This window comes from Echeneis naucrates, chromosome 17, assembly GCF_900963305.1.
Source record: "Echeneis naucrates chromosome 17, fEcheNa1.1, whole genome shotgun sequence".
In the NCBI taxonomy this organism is placed as follows: domain Eukaryota; kingdom Metazoa; phylum Chordata; class Actinopteri; order Carangiformes; family Echeneidae; genus Echeneis; species Echeneis naucrates.
This window is the reverse complement of record NC_042527.1, coordinates 5,121,658-5,139,922: the sequence shown is the minus strand read 5'-3', so window position 1 is coordinate 5,139,922 and position 18,265 is coordinate 5,121,658. Positions and strand designations below refer to the sequence as shown.

Below are 18,265 nucleotides of genomic sequence, written 5' to 3'. Positions count from 1 at the left end.
GAGCTCAGTTTGTGCGTAATGTGACTTTACAAACTCACAGGTGCTGTCTGACACATTGGTGCTTTGTATTTGAGTTACTGAATTTGAGCTTGCTTTTGTCCAACTGGTTTTTCTTTTTTTTAATCTGCTGGCCACTGAGCAGCACCACTGGAGTGATTACTGGCAGGGTTACGGGCCTTAGTCAAGGGCCCATTGGTGGTGATAAAATGTAAGGCGTACTGCTCTGTTTGCTTTCCCTGCTCGGATGTATGGCCTCTAGCTCTCTCTGTAAATAAGACATACTGCATAATAAATTGTTTTACAAAAGGCAGGCATTCACATTTTTAATTTTCTGGTCCTATGATGTATCGCCCCGTGTGCAGTTATGTATCTCTGCGAAGGAACACACTGTGTGCCAAGAGCTTTTTAGTCACAGTGTCTCTTTTTAACATCTTATCTCAAAGCTTGTTGCTTGAGTCCATAAACAATCAGCCACGAGGAAGAAGTGCACTTGCTAACATCATTAGGTGTGATAAATTGCTCGATGGCTCATCGGTTGGAGCCTTGAACAGCTTCAAAACAGCTTCAAAACAATCCGCTATTTCCCCTACTGAATGATGTGGTCAGCTTCCCTCAGTGCTGTAGCTAAATAAATTCTCTCTGTCACTTCACTTCCAACCTACGGTCAATGGAACAAGTCTGTTTACATTGCATGTCAGACACCCTCTCCCTGCCGCCTTACCACAGGCTCTGAGACTAAAGGAGCATTCCTGATACATCTTAAGAAACCTGGGGGAAAAAAAAAAAAAAAAAAAATCAAGTGTACAAACATCATCACATTCTCCTGTGGTTCCACCCTAATGAATCATGTTAGGCTTTGACTTAACTACTTAGCTTGTGTGTATATATGAAGTATTTACACAGGGCTGGGGGAATTCTTTATATGCATTGTCAGTGAAGAGCCTCAGTCCTTTAGGAACACTTGATTCCATCTTTCTTTACATAAGATGATTAAGCAGTGAACACTTCGACCTGCTGAGTCAAGAAAAAAAAATAAGGATACCCAGTTTATTTCAGGGGATGAGGATTGTCTCTCCAGTCTCCTTATTACCATGCAAATGGACTTGTCTCCTGTCTCCCGCACACTGCGCTTTGTAAACACCCATCATCCACACTCTCCCTCCCTGTTTGTTTCACATGTCTGTATGTGTGTGACAGATCCAACGTGCCCTGCTTAGAAACAACCAGACTCAGCGTTTCTCTCAGAAACAAGCTCTCAGGCTGCACCAAGGCCTCGTAACCAGCACCGCTGAACAGGTGTGTGTGTGTGTGTATCTGTACAAGCACACGATGGCAAACAAGCCAAGACTCCTATTTTGATTTTAGACTGAATATTTTGTGTTTTTACCTTACTACATGCATCGATTTATTGTTGGTTTGTTTTTTGTTTTTTTTTTTTCCGTTTGTGTGTAGGTGATGGAGCGACTGTGTGTGCGGGTGCAACAGCAGGTGTGTGTCCTGAAAGGCAGTGAGGAAGGAGAGGAAGTGCAGATGGCCAGGCAGATCCTCAAAGAAGTTAGGAACTCCAGAGCTGTGAGTGACCCATACAATTTTTGTGTTTTTAATAATTGAATAAATACCCAATACAGAATAAGTGGTAAAGAGTAGCGGTGGGAATTACTAAGTTTCGAATCGACATCAATGCTATTATCGATTCTGCTAATGGATCTGACTCATTATTGATTCCCAGTAAATTTTCCACGTGGAAGAAAAGTGGGGCCATTAATTTTTGCTACACAGTCACATCTGACTCAGCTTTGCACATACAGTGCACAGTATAAACCTGTAGAATGTAACTGCGTCTTCATTATCAATTTTTTTCCGGGTCACGGGTGTGCTGGAGCCACTCACACTCACACTCACACTTACAAACAATTTAGAGTCACCAGTTGACCTAAACATGATGTCTTTGGACCGTGGGAGGAAACTGGAGTACCTGGAGGAAACCTCTGCAGACACAGGGAGAACAAACAATATGCCTCAGTGCTGCCCACCTGCATATCAGAAAGGTTAAAATATAACATGCTATTCAGACCACAGCTTGGCTGAATACATCATATGAAATATGTATCCATACTGCCCAAACGCAATATTTAAACATCAACAATTTTAAAAAATATTTGGCATTGACAGTGACGAGTACTTCCGCAGTTCACATCTCACACTTTCTAATAAAGACATGATTTACTTTATCTTTTTTTTTCAGGGGCTCAGCAGCTCTTTACTGCAGAATATTCATCTTCAGATTAAGCAGCTTCCTTGTAATCAGTCGTATATTTAACTGCATTTAAAACAAGTTGGTAATATACAGTACAGTCACCATGAGAAGCCAATAAAACCAATATGACCAGAAAGAAAAACTGAAAATTGTATGAGTGCACCAGCAAAACTGACAGCTAAAATACAGCACTTGCCAGCGTAGTCACTGCTGCAAATTGCTCTGTGACCATATCAAGTTCCAGGACACCAATACAGCATTTAACTGCTGCTATTTCAAACCTTAATGGACACTGTATCAAATTAGTTTTTGTTTTTTTGTTTTTTTTTTATCATGCTTCAGTCTGAATGCTGTAGCTGTAAAGGCTAACAACATGAAAGAAGCATCTGCGACAGTCTTTTCCTCTGTAAAGGCTCAATAAGGCATAACTGAGTTTATTAAAGGCTAATTCATAATTAACTTTTTTTCATCATTAATGTGAAATTATTTAGTTTAGAATTTGTCAGGTTGTCACTAGTTTCCAAGTCCCTAATAAGTCTATCCATTATCTATTATCTACCATCTATCAGTGCAGGGTTGTTTGGGGGCTGCCCTCAAATCTAACTGGCTTCGGACATGGGCGGGCAAAGAGACATAGAGAGACAAAAACACATTCACAGTTACGGACAATTTAGAGTCACCAATTTACCTAGACATGTTTCTGGAATGTGGAAGGATGTTGAAGTGTGCTGGCTTGGGTTACGAACCAAGAACCTTCTTGCTGTGCAGTGACAGCACTAACCACGGTACACCAGTACCAAATAAATGAATTAAAGTTCAATAAATACGCCAACGGGCCAGCAATGAGGTAAGAGTTGTAGGATACTTGATTTAGTTTAAATGACCTCAGAGGAAAATAAATGATGTTGGTGAGTTTATAAAATGTTTTTGTTCTTCTCAAAGGTCACACACGACTGTGAATGTCATAAAGATTTAATTCACTGACATGCTGGAAGACCAAAACACTTTAATAATGATAATTAAATAACCCAATAATAATTAGAAATATAATTTTCAACTCTTATTTTACTTAATTCTTCCTCCACTGATTTTAACTCCTCCCCTTTCCTGACTTGCTGTGTGTGTTAGCTGTACCCCTCTCTGTGTGAGCTGGCCCACGTGTTGTCGGTGGACGGCCCCGTCAAGCAACGCCTCGACACTCTAGCTGGAGAACTGGCCAAAGCAGCCGACAAAGAACTGCAGGTATGTTATGGTGGTTTGAATGGAGGCTGGTATCAAAAGACTTGCCCTTGTGCATCTCCATATCGGGGCAGGTTGCATTTAAATTGCCCATTAAGAGCGTGCGACTGTGTGTGCAGTGCAGGTGTGCTGACTTCAAAAGAAAATGCAGCATTTAAATTCAAAGGAAGAAGGAAAGCTGTGAATGTTTCTTTTTTTCCTTTTTTTTATTTGGTTCACTTCTAGTCCCACTGGGATGACAGCTGCACAATGTGGATGAATGATAAAGAAGCACCTCTCTCAGGGGATGAACCTGAGATACTTTCAATTGAATTTCCACAGTTGTTTGTACTTTTCAATTTAGTTCCCATGTGCAAGGCAATGTTTCTTATTTGCAGAGATCAGAATCAATTACAAAGGGAAATTTCTTGCGTGTCCACACCAGTAAAAGATCTGAAAAGCTGTAAATAGTTACTCTGTGATAAAGGATTAATGGTGCTTCGTAGTGAATAATAAAATGCTTAGGGAGGCATAAAAAAATATATATTGAGATTTCAATGAAACTCTAGATAATGTTGTTTGAGCTTGCATCGTGACAGATTTTTCGTGGCGTATGTGTCCAGGTGGTAGTGGACTCCATGGTGTCTCTGTGCCGCGAATTGTGTCCCATGTCCTGCTCAGCAGCAGAGAGACTCAACCCACCTCTTTCATCCATCTCTGAGCAAGTTTCAATCCCTCGCTCCGCCATCCACAATGCCCTGATGGAGCGGGCAGCTGAGGACATCAACAGAGCCCTGGAGTAAGAAAAGAGATCTGGCGGAACAGCAGCATCAAATGGAAAAAGTTGGACGCTAAGATGTTGACTGACTCAATGAAACTTTCTTGTGTGTGTGTGTGTGTGTGTGTGTGTCTCTCTCTTCTCAGGGAGGTGAAGTTGTCTGTGGTGTCGTATCTGACCAACTCTATAGTGGATCAGATTTTACAGGAGCTCTACACCACTCATAAAACCCTGGTACTGGTAATATCCCTTTACTGCATGACGTCTTTGTAGGTTGTAGGATAAAATGGGGTTTAAAGATGAAATCTGTAACTTTCCATCCCAGACACATGAAGAAGGATCATCTGGTTGATTCAGCTAATTTTTAGTGGAAAAGTTATCGACTAACTGTCAAATGCTTGCTCAACAGTAAAAGTAGATCATAACTGTTGTCACATATTCGATAACAGATTTCACCTTTTAAATCCGTGTACAGAATATTTTGACATTGGGAGAAATGTATTTGTTCACTTTAGAGTTAGATTTGTCTCTCAGCATGTTGCCTGGTCACCTCACAGTGATGGTAAGTCACCAGGAAGTCACCGCTTCCAGCCAAGAGCAGTCAGAAATATTTCTTTAGACTTCAGTTTTTGTTTCAGTCTAACCAACAAAATACAAGCCGACCAGAGGTGCTGCCAGTTTGTCCTTATGACAAACTGAGCTGCACTACACCAGGCTAATCGTCTTCTGGCTCCAGCTTCATATTAAATGAACCGAGATGACAGTGATATTGATCTTCTCTTCGAACGTCTGTGAGACAGTGAAAAAGTGTATTTTGCAATTTGTCTCAAAAGTCTGAAAGCTTGTTTTCAATCCACATTTTCCTTGCCATAAAAAAAACCCCTGCTCTGCCAAATAAGCAACGTTGCACTTAAGTAAATCAATCTGTATTATTTAAGCATTTCTAGCTGTGCTCATATGCTTCATGAAGACTGTCTGTGTGTAGATGAAATTTAACTGATGTTGGTCTGGAAACCTAAGTAAACAACTGAACAGCTGCCATCAAATGCTGCTAAATCCTAACCGGAGCATTAAGGTTTGTGATATGGTTTTTCCTACTGCATCCAGCCCACGTCAAACTGTGCTAAGATACTTCAACTTTGGCATTTGAGACACTCCACATAAGTAATCTAATCAAGGTGGTGTAAACTAGGTGAGAAACTGTCATATCTCTGGAAATTTCATCAACCTCAGAGAATGTCACTCTTGCACTGATCCAAACAATGGCCTCAGAACAAGGTCAGGGGTGAGTTTCAGAACGCAGGCAGATGTTCTTCCTCAGACTTCCTGTCTTTGCTTACATTATTCCAACACTTGCTACTCCCGAAAAGCTGCAGTTTTTTTTTTTTTATTGCTCCTCAATGACAATCCCTAAGTAACCAACTTCAACTTCATCTTCAAAACCATTCACTTGCAGGCACCCATGCAGGCATCGGTGGAATGTGTTTGTGTGTGATATGATGATTTCTGCCTGGGAGTTCACAGTTTTCTTTTGCTAAGATGTTTGACTGTTGTGTCCCGGTCTAACCACAGCTATGGAAACGTCAGCGTGAAAAAATAGCTTTTTAACAAATCACACGCATGAAGATTTGATGCGCTTAAAGTTTTTGATGCAAATTTCTGTGGCTGTCAAAAAGCCTGTGGCTATTAAATTTCTAGTGTGTAATCATTCGACAAAGACACTTGTGGTTCATGTGTCATCAGGCTTAAAGTTTATAGGTCTAAGGCATCTTTTTTTTTTTTTAAGACAACCCAGAGCTGTTGAGTCAGTTGAGGACATGATAGCCCCCACTGAATTCTCCTTTTCATAACATTTGATTATTTAAGATGAAGGTGGCGGAAAAGGAGGCAAAAATAGATCTCTGGCAGTAACCCTATCTTCTCTCTGCTGCTCTGCTATACATTCCTTTCATTGCCTAACTCGCCTTCCTCTGTTTTACTGCAGTCCCAGTTTGTCCTTAATTATGCCCTTGTTCTGTTATTGCTCTCACAAAATTGTATTTTATTCATATTTTTTTGTGCTGCTTTGCCAACCAAGCAGACAAAGTACCCAATGCTTTGTTTGTGAACTTGTTAGATACAAAGGCGAAGGTGCTGCGCTACTGAGATTGTATCGAAGGATATTGTTGCAGGTGTCATCACTGTGTATGAATTATATGTGTGTGTGTTGCATCAGCTGCGCCAGGTGTCTCAGGCCAAGCGTTGGGATGACATGGGGACGGGGAGACGTACCATCAGACAATCCAGGATAGTCGAGTCTCTGGAGTTTCCTGACGAGGATTTCGGCATCAGTCTTGGAATTGTAAGTGTCACGTGTGTGCTTAAGTGAACATCGAGGTATTCTTACACACTTTTTACATGCAATTGTTTCATTTTCTTCAAATGTATTGCAACAATTTCCATTATGAGCTGACAGTCTACACTGTTTTTCAAACAAAAGTGAAAAGTGTGTCAGTTTCAGCTCCATGAGATTTGAGTATTTGTCTCTTTCCTCTGAGGCAAATTTAGTAAGATTGGATTTTTGGCAGCTGAAGTGACAATGTTCCCTTCCATGTAGGTTGTTAATTGACTAAAACCTTCTAATTTTCATTTTGGACCATTGTCACTACAATATTTAAGAAAAACAATACAAGATATGAGTTCACAGTTGCACACCATACAAATTTAAACTACTAATGCCAGAATAATCTGTGGTCTTATGGTAACTCAGTCCGATCTTACAGTCTAGTGATAAACCCTCCCTCCATTAAGGTTGTGCTCTTCGGAAGAAACAAAAAAAATAAAATATGGGATCATTTCAAAGATCACAGACGCAAGTTTTGGTACTTTGCATTGCATCGTATCAAATTATGCAGAGATGTGTTTATAAAATTTATTCTGTTGTCTTTGATATACAAAATAAAACATCTCTTTGTGTGACACAAAACTGTTTAAGCAGCAGCAGAAACCCCAGATTTAAGAATCATAAGGTGTAGTCTTTTGAAAGAGTTTCAGCAAAGCCTGGACATAAAATAACTCATGAAGCAGGACTGTTTTGTTGCAGTGGATTAGTTTAAGATAAATACTCCAAAATAAACTGTAAATGAGTTGTACCTAAAAGTAGAATCACTGCTCTGTTTGGCCAAAGGATACCATGGCTATTAAGAAGCGGAGCGCCAGGACCAGGAGGATTCGCCCCGTCTCCACCAGACTGAGTGAGTTTTCTGTGTGAAACTGTTGACACAGCACCATATGTTAAAAGTAACAGCAGGGTCAGGGTCACTGCATTTCCTCAGCCGGACTAATGGTGTGCAACTTTTCTCATTTCTGCTAATGCTTATTCTAATAGTAACTGTGCTGTTATCTCTGTGTATTCAAATTCGCCTTCAATTTGCTGAAATTAAAAGATTAACTCAGCCTCTTTGATGACACTCCCCTCAGGACAAAGCTTTCATTTTGTTTAACACACTAATGGTAATTGTCCAAAAACAAACCTTTTTCTGCCTTACAGGGCAGCAAGTATAGCTGAGGACCTTGATTTAAAAAAAAAAAAAAAGAAAAAAAAGTGGGGGCATTTTAAGTTTTTTTTATTTGTCTTTGCATATTTTACAATAATGCGATTCCAACTATTCTTTTCTGAGTGATTTTTAAGCTCTTGTTTGATAATTCATTCAAATCACAGAGGGCTCGCCTTGAAGCATAGTAAGTCAGTATCTCAAAGAGTGAAAACCAAGCATGAGGTCTGTTTCCACTTTGTCACAATCCACCATCTCATCAGGTTTAGGTGACGAGCCCTGTCCCTCTCCAACCCCCTCTGCTCCACCGCACTCCGCCTCGCTCTCCCACTCGGCATCGTGGGAGTGTCTGTCCACTCTCCCCACAAACGGCTCGCCCTTGCGTCATGTGACCCACGTCAGACCTCGCCCGCCCCGGCGACACAGGGCAGGGCATCTACCACCTGAATCGGTGAGTGAGCAGTCCAGTGACCTCTGACCTATTATTGAGCTTCAGTGGACAGGAAGCCGCACCCCGTCCCCATGAGAGTTGCATACTGACCCAATGCTTATTTGTGATCCTGCAACAATGCAGCATGACGATCAGGCCTTACATTTCCACAAAAGAGCTCTGGAGGGCACAGGGGTGAGAAAAAAAAAAACAACATGAATAGTGCTGAGCATTTTTTTTTTCCCTCCTGATTTCTTTGCGTGAACTTTTGTTATTCATCTTGTTTTCCTTGCTCGTGGCATTTTTGTAGGAAGTAAAATAGGAAGCTGTCGTATGGGTTTCTGACTCAAATGTTAATCATGCACAGCCATCTCCCAGGGGCCAGGGGGGCTGCCTCTATCTTAGTGGCTTGTTTGTGTTGAGGCTTTTTAAAAGCTTTTTTGAAATCGGTATACAAACTGGGTTAGGGCAGCATGATGAGGTTTTGTTTTATAAACAGACTTACATTGGCAGTGGATTCAGGTTCACCAGCCAACCATTTGGAATGATAATACCTTTTCTCTGCCTTTCAGCTTTTTGTTGATATGGCAGGTTGGTCATTGTTATCCTGTTATTCTATCTGTGTGTGTGTGTGTGTGTGTGTGTGTGTGTGTGTGTGTGTGTTTGCCTGCATGCGGCCCTGTGTGTGTGTGTAGCATTGCTCGGAGAATGGAGGAGTCAATATGCTGGAGGATGGACTACCAGATTTCTACAGCAAGAGAGTCCTACCTGACAGGTATCTTGCAGAATCAGCTTTACTTTAATAGAGTCATTAAAAATGCAGTAGATCTCATTTCTGTGGTTGCCCCTGAGGACCGCACAGATACAAAAGTAAAGTAAAAGAAACATTAAGGAAACAGATTTTTTTCCTTGGTGTTAAAAACCAAGGAAGCCGAAGGTTCACACATGCTCAAAATGCGCTTGGTTTGAGGGTATCAGTTTGCCATGAATGAAAGTTAACATAAGCACTACCGCTGACGATGATACTGAGAGAAACTCAATGTCAATATCACATTTTGCCATAATGGCACAAGCAGACACACACTTGCAAGGTGAAAACGTTATCGGACCAGCTGTAGTTGCACCTGTGAACCTGGGGAATGAAACAGCAATGAATTCATATATACCGACATAACAATCCCTCTGAATGCATCAAACCTCGGTTACTTCAGTTTTTCTTCCCCATGATTCAATCAGCAGCAACATATAAAGTCTTGGAATTCATTGTCCACCTCAAAGTAGCACTCAGTCCTCCTCCTCCTCCACCAGACAAAAACCTCTGGAATGATACATTTTTCAGTAGCCGTCAGTAGCCAGCTCTCTTCGCACTCACAGACAACGCTTTTTGGTGCGTTAGGGCTGGATACCTCGATGGGCCTCACTTAATGATACAGTAAAGCACTTCCTTCATCCACCCTTCTCAATGAAAGCAAGCTGTCAAATCTCCTGACATACACCCCATTTTCTGCCAGCCTCCTCCAATCCAGCACTTACCTGACATGATAAATTCTTCACTTGCTTTAACAGTTTGTCTAATTCCATTCAAAGGGCTTGGCTAACAGAAGGCCTTCACTCATCCTGACTCATGCTGAAAACAGCTGGCCAGTCTGCATCCTTTCATTCTAATCTGAGGGTATTGAAAGGGTGGGCTTCACACATCTCACCGCTCCATGGGTCGGCACCATGATCCAAATCTGTATGGCATTTTCAGTGGCCCTTCTAGTGAAATGGTTCTTTTCTCTATGATAGAAACCCTAAGGAGGGTGGGAGCAGTGGTTCAGTTTTCATCTCCCTAGATGTATCAGCAGCCTTTGACACAGTGAACGTATCCTGCTTTCCATACTGCTCGTCTAACTCGCTGATGGGGGCATTTCATCCTGGTCTGGACGACACCTTGTCGGAGTTCTTTCAGTGTGTAGTGCCCAGCACCCCACAGGGATGCTCAAAGGCCTTGTCATCTTTCTGTCAGAAAATGGAATGTGGAAAGAGAGAGTGAGTTGATTCTCTCTTGTTTGCTCTTTGGTTGCTCTTTCTGTCTTAGTGACCACCACTGCCCCACATGTGTCATATCACCTGTAAGCAATTTCACAGGAGGACAAGGTGATCTAACTGTGGATAATATTGAGAACAGGGGCTTTATTTGAACCTCTATTGTTCAATAGATAGAAGATATTCCAATATATATATAAAACATATTGTATTTACCATCAAAGCACAGCCTCCTGTTTTCATAACCACATTTCCTTGTTTTAAATAGAGTAGTCTTTCCAATTCATATAGGCGTAGACAGACTATTGATAATAAGATAGAATAATTACATATCAGAGAAGCAGAGCAGCACCAGTGTAAGCATCATGCAGTAATTGGCTTCAGTAGACGCAGACACAAGGATGTCAGCAACATTTTCTATGATCAGCGTTTGTCAGCGTATATGTTTGTGAGTAAATTAACGATTTCACTAGAAGTGGTCCCTTTATGTGACTTGATGAACAAACATGAATTAATCAGTGTGATTTGTGTAAAGCGGTGAATTCAATAGTGGGGTGAAGTAATAATTTCCTCCCTTTTGTTTAATTCCATACCAGCTATAATCTGTATGTATTTACCATAGATTACAGTGAAAGCCCTCTTAAAGTGAGGACCCTACCACCACACAGTCTTTGTTATTAGCATTTTATTTTTAGCAAAAAGCTCTAAAAACTCTCCACAACAAGCAAGGTTCCATCTAACTGTAGACAGATGTGCAGTGAAAAACAGAATTTTAAGTGTTGTAGTTCATATTTACATGACTAAAAGCAGGTGTCTTGGCTGATACTCATTATGAAAATAGTTTGTGCATTAACCTTGATCCATGTCTCTCAGATGATGCTGTGTTGGGTCTTAATTTGGAATATGTTGTTTTAGAAGCGGGGTCCCATGAATAGCCAGCAACAACTGGTTTTTGTCCAAAACCACAAAAAATCTAAAGCTTGATGATATTACTAAGAGGCTAATTAAGAAAACAACATTGCAACTCTTGAATCTTGAATAGTTCATTAATTCATTCATACATACATACATACATGTGACTACAGTCTACAGGTTCAGCGAAGCCAACCATTCATTAGCAAATTAGACAGGTGGGATTGCAGAATCTTCATAAATGTCCCAAAAGTTTTCAACTCAGAGCTGGAGAGCTCGTGTTCACTTGAGCCACATGGAAATGATAGTTGCGAACAGGTAGAATGTGTGCGTCATGTCATCCAGCAGTTAGTGCGTGATAAAGAATCACTGAGGCAGCAATGTTACGCCGTCTGTCAGATATATTTAACCATCTGCACGAGCCACTTTGCATGGGTTACTGTCAAATGCTCCATTACTATAAGGGATAGGATATAGACTGTAGTCAGCTGTTAACACTGGGATCAGTTAGCCAGTGATGGCTTGAACAGCATAATTGTGAGTAATGGTTAGTGGCTGATTGCCTTAAATAGTTGATGAAAAATGACCTTGATTCAGGATCTTATATTCATCTTTTTGCAATCTCTCCTCCTTTCTTGTTTCTTCCTTCTCCTTTCAGTCAGTTGTCTTCCCTCCATCAGGCCCAGTCGCTGAGGAGGAAGAAAAGACGTAGCATGTTGTCCATTTTCTCCGGCTTCCGCAAGAACCGCAACTCCACCATCTCTAATCAGGACTCAGAGTATGTACACAGCAGAGTGGTTGAGCTATGAGAGGGAATGGAAGCAACGTTGAAATGCACAGACCCCGAGAATGAGATGACTGTTAAATTAATCCAGCACTGGGCATTAACGTGCCATCATAGTGTCACGAACATTTTAATGGGAAAGAAATATTTCTTCATCTCCAACTGTTTTGGTTTGCTTTAAATTGAGGTCACTGAAGCTATCCAAGGTACTGTTATATAACCAAATTGTATTACAGAGTATTGTAAGAAGGGAAAAAACTATTTGATTACACATATTGCCACGTATAGGCTCTCGCTATTAATAGGAATTTCACAGTTGGACCAAAGAAGAAAAAAAAGGCACTTGGTGAGAGCTACAGTATGTTTAAACTGGAAAAAACTGTTAAACATTGCACTTAGAGGAATTGCGGCTAAACTAAAACCTGATGACTCATTTGTCTCTGCTGGTTAACAGCCTGGAAGTGGCACAGGAGTTACACACTTAATCCGATGCCAAGTTTTACAGCAAGAGCTGGTGACTCACTATCTGAAGAGCAGCTAAAGATAGAAACGACTTTTTTAGTCTACAGTTCACACTTTTTTGTGGTATTTTACCTACAGATTGTTGTTAGCTAAGCAGTTGTTTTTTGCCTGGACTCCATTTCATTTGTCTACGTTCAAGAGAAAGTGAAAAGGGATGTGTGGTCCATAAACTGCAGAATTTTATAATAATGAGAAAGAACGTACATGCGTGTTGTAAAATTTATTGAAAGGAAGGGGATTATATACAGCATATTAAAAATATAGCCATGAAAGTTAGTTTGAGCGCAAATCAACTCACGTACCATGTATTCACACCCGCCCTGTCCTTCGCGGTCAAGAGTTGACTGGCACATCAAAAACATTTGTTTTTATCTGTAAATTTTCTGTTGCTTTGTTCCAGCACTGCCTCAGAGAATGTCTACTCCATGATTCAGCATCCTAAGGACACTGTGAGGCCAGAGAGCACTGTGCCCGGTGCAAATGGGAACATGCCTTCACCTCGGCCAAGCCAGGGTCCACCTGTGCACGGGATGCGAGCGGCGAGCCCCCCCTGCCTCATTCAAAGACAGGTGAATTGTTAGGGACAGTATACTCAGTGTATGTTCAACCAGAAATCCTACATTTGAATTTTTATTTTAGCAAATCCAGTCCCTAGCAGCTCGGGGGGTTTTGCTCTTTAGTTGATCATGACCTTTGAAAGCACAAAGTGTTCATTCAACCTGCATACAGTTTTAGCAAACCATTCCTCTGTGGGATACAAACTTTTTGTTTGTATCTTAATATGCTTCCAGTCTAACTATATTATCTTTGGATGGTCCCAAAATGAGCATCCTGCTCTCAATTCCGTGAGTCCCACATGACGTGGTGCAGTTGCTTGCTGTGCCCACAACCTGCTATTCTCAGCCTCAGCTTTTCTGAGGTGGGGAGGATGATATGGCCTATTTTAAATCTCTGCCAAATGTGTGCGCACACGCACACACATAAGCAGAAAAAGTTCAAGTCATCCAAATCCTTCTGGTTCTCAAAAAGTCCTCACTGATCCTTGAGGGGCTTTGGGGACATCCCTAGCAAAATGAGGGATAATTAAATTTTGGGATAATTGAATATCATGAAAATAATTTTGAAACCATAAACCATAGGCTTCACTCTCATCACTGCTACTGCCAGGCAGACTCAGTAGCTCATCAAAAATGAGCTGCTTTTTAATTAGGTTTGCTGTGCTTTGTGTTCATCTGCCTTTGTGTTTATCTGCCTTTGTGTCTGTAGTCCACAGACCTGGTCAGCATGGTATACAGCTGCATCGGGGCAGAAATCGAGGACTCAGATGGAAGCAGCAACTGTGACATCAAAGCATCAGACCAAGACACGGACCGATCAACCACCATTTCAGATGCCCCTGTAGACACTCGCACTAATGGCCACGTGGTGCCCTCCATGCAACAGACGGACAGACAGATGGAGACAGACAGGCAGGAGAGGACCGTACCCCTGGCAGATTCGCGCCCTGAGACGGATGGGGACAGGCCAGGCTGTGGTGGAAGCATGGTTCCCTGTGGGCTGAGGCCAGAGCCACTGCCACAGAACACCAAGCCCAGCCTGGCTGTCATGAAGCAGAGACACCTTCAGGAGAGCTTAGGTACTGCAGGTTACACTCCAGTGTTTGGCGATTGATTTGGCTCAGCCCCCCCCCCCACAAAAAAAAAATCACAGTGACAGGCTGCTGATGAAGCCTGGCTGTCATGAAGCAGAGACACCTGCAGGAGAGTTTAGGTACTGCAGGTCACACTCCAGTGTTTGGTGATTGATTTGGCTCTGCTTTCCCCCCCCCAAAAAAAAAAAAAAAAAAATACTGTGACAGGCTCCTGATGAAAACAGACAAACTGAATTCCTGAATCTCCTGCTCTGGCGCACGAATAGCTAAACACCAAATCACACACTCTCAATCCTGGTGCCTCATATTAACACTCGTTTCAGGGCTTGATCAGAAGCACAGACCACAGGAATCAAATACAAACTCATTGGATTATTTTTCACAATGTAGCAGCATAGCTTTGAATGACTGCTGCTGCCATTAGAAATGAACAGAAGTAATGAAAACAGCAACAGCAGGAAAGGAATGTGGTCTCTGTTGTAGTGCCAAAGTGATTAAATCTCATGCACTTCACATCATCGCAGCGAAACTGCTGCTTCTTCAGTTCAGATAATTAAATCTACATCATATTGTTTGATAAAGACAGAGACAGTAAGCTGATGGAATGATGTGCCATTACAAGCCACTTAAATTAATATAGGACTAATTGTATCATCAAGGTGGATGTTATTTGCTTATCTGCAGTTATAGCGAAATATAGCATATTCAGTAAATAAAATTAAAGTTGTCAAAACTCATTCTTGCTGCACATCATTTCAGATAGTCCCACAGCAGAAGCATCATTTCATTTTGGTATGATCTTGAGGAAATGATCAGTGAAGAGAGAGCTGCGATGAAAATGAAAGATAGTGTTGACATTATTTGATGTAGACTATTTTCCATACATAAGTATATATATATATATATATATATATATATATATATATATATATATATATATATATACTTATATATAGTATATAGTAGTAGTATATAGTAGTATATATACATATATATATATATATATATATATGAATAATGTCTACAGTATCGTCTAATACAGCATGAAGAATTTTGCAGATCAAATCTCTATTTTTAAAAAAGAGCCAAGTATGTTGCGATTAACTGCAGTTTCTGTGTCGTGTCTGTCAATCATGGTCAGATTGTGACTCAACTGTAATGCTGTGGCATATTCATTGTGTGCTTTTTGTTAATGGTCTTTGCTGATGTAAAAATACATCATGCTGCACATTTTTCAAATTGCGGGTCCATAATTATTTCTAGCTGTAATGTTGAGTTATAGATGAGCTACACGAGCTACATATAACGTGGGGACATAAATCTGATTTAACAAAGCTCATTTACAGGAATTCATTTTTAGATTGCTTGTGCGTTTACGGGTGAAACGCTCTAGGTAAAAAGAAGCCAACTTAAAGCATTTAAAGAAAAACTTCAGTCAGCATCACTCGAGGAAGATTAGTTTAAAAGAATCTGTCAAAGTGAGTTCAATGAAAGATGAAGTAAAAGGGCAGTGATTTGATTCGGCTTCATTTCCAAAGGTTGGCTGCTCCAAATTACAGGGAGATTCCCATTGTTAAGATCTTTTCTTAGTTTCAAGTCCAGACTTTCTAATAACCTAAACCTCGAAAGTTACAAGAGAGGCTGTAGACAGCTGTTTGGCTCAAAGAAAATGAAAAGATCAGTACAACAGCCAGAGACCGCAGATGATTTTTTTTTAGTAGCTGAAGGTGAGTTGTGTGTGATGTCAGAGATAAACCGCCATATAAATTTGCTGCAAAACGGATGCGCATGTATACATGTTAAAGGCTTGCCAGGTCCTCATCCATATATCTTTTAGACTGAACTGCAGGAAGCATTTATTACAGAAAATACAACAGCAGTCCAATCCATTATTATAGTTTGTTTTACATCACTGGCAGGTTTTTTTTATCATTAGTTTAATATGTTTTAGGGCCTTTGGTTAGCCAAGGTTTAAATTTCAAGAAGTACATGAAATATGTGCTCCTGCTACTCATTACTAATGGCCTGTACTTCCCATAAAATAAAGAAAATTGCTTGGTTAGATGTAAAGACTATGCTCTCTGTGCTCTGTTTCTTAGAAGGGGCAGGAAAGCTGGAAGAGGAAGAAGAGCAGAGTGAAAGGAAGCGTGAAGAGAAGCAGAGAGTGAGAGGACCAGAGGGACAACGTCCTCTCATTCCCACTAAGGTAAGCATCTAGCATGTGAAAAAGGAGAAGTCACTCTCCACATGCAATAGATTTCTGATCACGTCACTGAATTCTACTCCATGTCCCGCTTTCAGCCCAGCCTCGACCTCTCAAGAGACAAGGCCTCTCCGGAAAACAGCAAGAAGACCCCTCCCTCGACCTCGCAAGAAGAGTCCACCGGTGACCAGAGGAGCTTTCCTCCGGCTCAACCAATCAGTCAAGATGAAGGGACCACTGAGAGGAAAAGCCCACCATCATCTGCCAGGCCCGGGACAGAGGCAGCTGATCCTGCCGTCAGTCAAGGTACAGTAGCAAAGAATTAAATAGAGTGTCAGTAGACATTATAAAATGCCACTGAGTTTACTGTAATGTCTTTTTGGTGTATTTCAAAATATACAAAACCGAACTTCAAGGAAGCAATATGCATTGATGATGTCATTAAAGTCAAACAGAAAGAAAAATGATGTTGTGCATGATGATGATGATTGTGATTATTCAGATGAAGAAGAAAGCCGCAATGGATTTACAGCAACATCACATCACGCCAGGAAGTCCAACTCATTTGACATAGGTACTGTATGACTGCCGATGTGTTTACTGCACCGCTGCCGCCCTTTACACATTATATGAATATGTCAAATATATAGAAAATAAGCATGGTGTTTAGTTACCCAAATGGATGCCCATGTACTGTACAAATGCACACCCTGTTGTTTTTATTCATAGTTCATAACAATGGCACAAAGCCTTTGTTATTCTTTATTAAATGGAAGCAGCATGATTGTCTGATATGATGTGCTCCCGAGCCTGTAGAATTGGCTGGCTGTGCATCGTGTGCCTCCCTTATCCTGCAACCCCCTTTTGAGTTCCTGCACCCCACTGCGTGTGCCTATGTGTTTGTGTCTCCTGCCCTTTCCCCCCCCAGGCATGGAACGGGACAGTCCCTACGATCTGGAAAAGTCCTCAGGTCGCAGAATCCCTGTGAAAAAGCCCTGTTTCCCCCAGTACAGAAACAGATCACTGGATTATCCTGCTGGGACCAGGTGTATGTATCTGTTTCACTTCCTGCGAATATGTGTGCTACCACCATGGAGCGGAAAAAGTTAGCACAGTCCATAAGTTTTTGTACAAAGTATTTCTCTAAAGATCTCTTTTCAAAATGAATTGCTTGCTGCGCTACAGTTATATAATAATGTTTCCAGAGGTGGTATAACAGCAAGTTAGTCTTTTACCAAGTGAATTAAATTCAATCAAAGGAAACTTGTGCAAAAGTATCAAGTTGTAACTCTTGCAAAAACTCAAATGTGTGAGCTTTTTCATCATGCTGCACACGGATGAGTCCCATCATGCACATTGAATACATACTTGGTCCAGTATTTGATGAATAGCCGTCACCAAAGATGGATAAAACATAATTTGATGCAATGACACGTATTGCAGCTGGCTGCTTCATCTGACACTGCATGGATAAATGTGCTATTATATGAGAACTTCATCATTTTTGAAATAAGGTCCTTTTATCACTCCCGCTTTAATTGGAGCTGATTTCTTTCTGATACTGTGTTCAATTATTAAAAAAAAAAAAAAAAAAAAAAAAAAAATTGGCAGCCATGTTTAGCTGATTCAACATCACTTTCCACACTGAGCCGCTTTGCACTCAAGAGGAAAACCCGAGGCAGTGGATTTTCAAGGGGTACTAATGATGTGGCTAAACCGCTGCCAATTACCTCTGTAATGCAGAACTATATATTAAAAATCTGCTATGGGGGACTCAATTACCGTCACTGTGAGAATGATAAAAGGTCCCAAATGTCACCATTGGTGGCGGAAAGCCTGTACCTTGTGTGTTGAAAAGTCAGGCCAGCTCACCTGTCCAACAAATTATCCATATTCAGCACATTGTCAGTTAAAAGTTTCCTTCACATGATGAGTTCTCATTATTCGAG

The 18,265-nt window shown here is 41.0% G+C and overlaps 1 protein-coding gene across 1 annotated transcript in view; it reads left to right on the top strand.

Moving 5' to 3' along the window:
• carmil3 (capping protein regulator and myosin 1 linker 3) overlaps positions 1 to 17,426 on the top strand; it is a 74,202-nt gene extending 56,776 nt beyond the window's left edge. Inside the window, exons 25-40 of the mRNA XM_029524682.1 lie at positions 1,198 to 1,296; positions 1,453 to 1,572; positions 3,386 to 3,499; positions 4,099 to 4,274; positions 4,400 to 4,487; positions 6,469 to 6,594; positions 7,420 to 7,486; positions 8,056 to 8,237; positions 8,912 to 8,991; positions 11,815 to 11,934; positions 12,863 to 13,031; positions 13,729 to 14,098; positions 16,213 to 16,319; positions 16,415 to 16,622; positions 16,819 to 16,890; positions 17,245 to 17,426. Coding sequence (XP_029380542.1) covers positions 1,198 to 1,296; positions 1,453 to 1,572; positions 3,386 to 3,499; positions 4,099 to 4,274; positions 4,400 to 4,487; positions 6,469 to 6,594; positions 7,420 to 7,486; positions 8,056 to 8,237; positions 8,912 to 8,991; positions 11,815 to 11,934; positions 12,863 to 13,031; positions 13,729 to 14,098; positions 16,213 to 16,319; positions 16,415 to 16,622; positions 16,819 to 16,890; positions 17,245 to 17,426 — 2,280 coding nt within the window. The remainder of the gene's footprint in view (positions 1 to 1,197; positions 1,297 to 1,452; positions 1,573 to 3,385; positions 3,500 to 4,098; positions 4,275 to 4,399; positions 4,488 to 6,468; positions 6,595 to 7,419; positions 7,487 to 8,055; positions 8,238 to 8,911; positions 8,992 to 11,814; positions 11,935 to 12,862; positions 13,032 to 13,728; positions 14,099 to 16,212; positions 16,320 to 16,414; positions 16,623 to 16,818; positions 16,891 to 17,244) is intronic.
• The last annotated feature ends 839 nt before the right edge of the window (positions 17,427 to 18,265 follow it).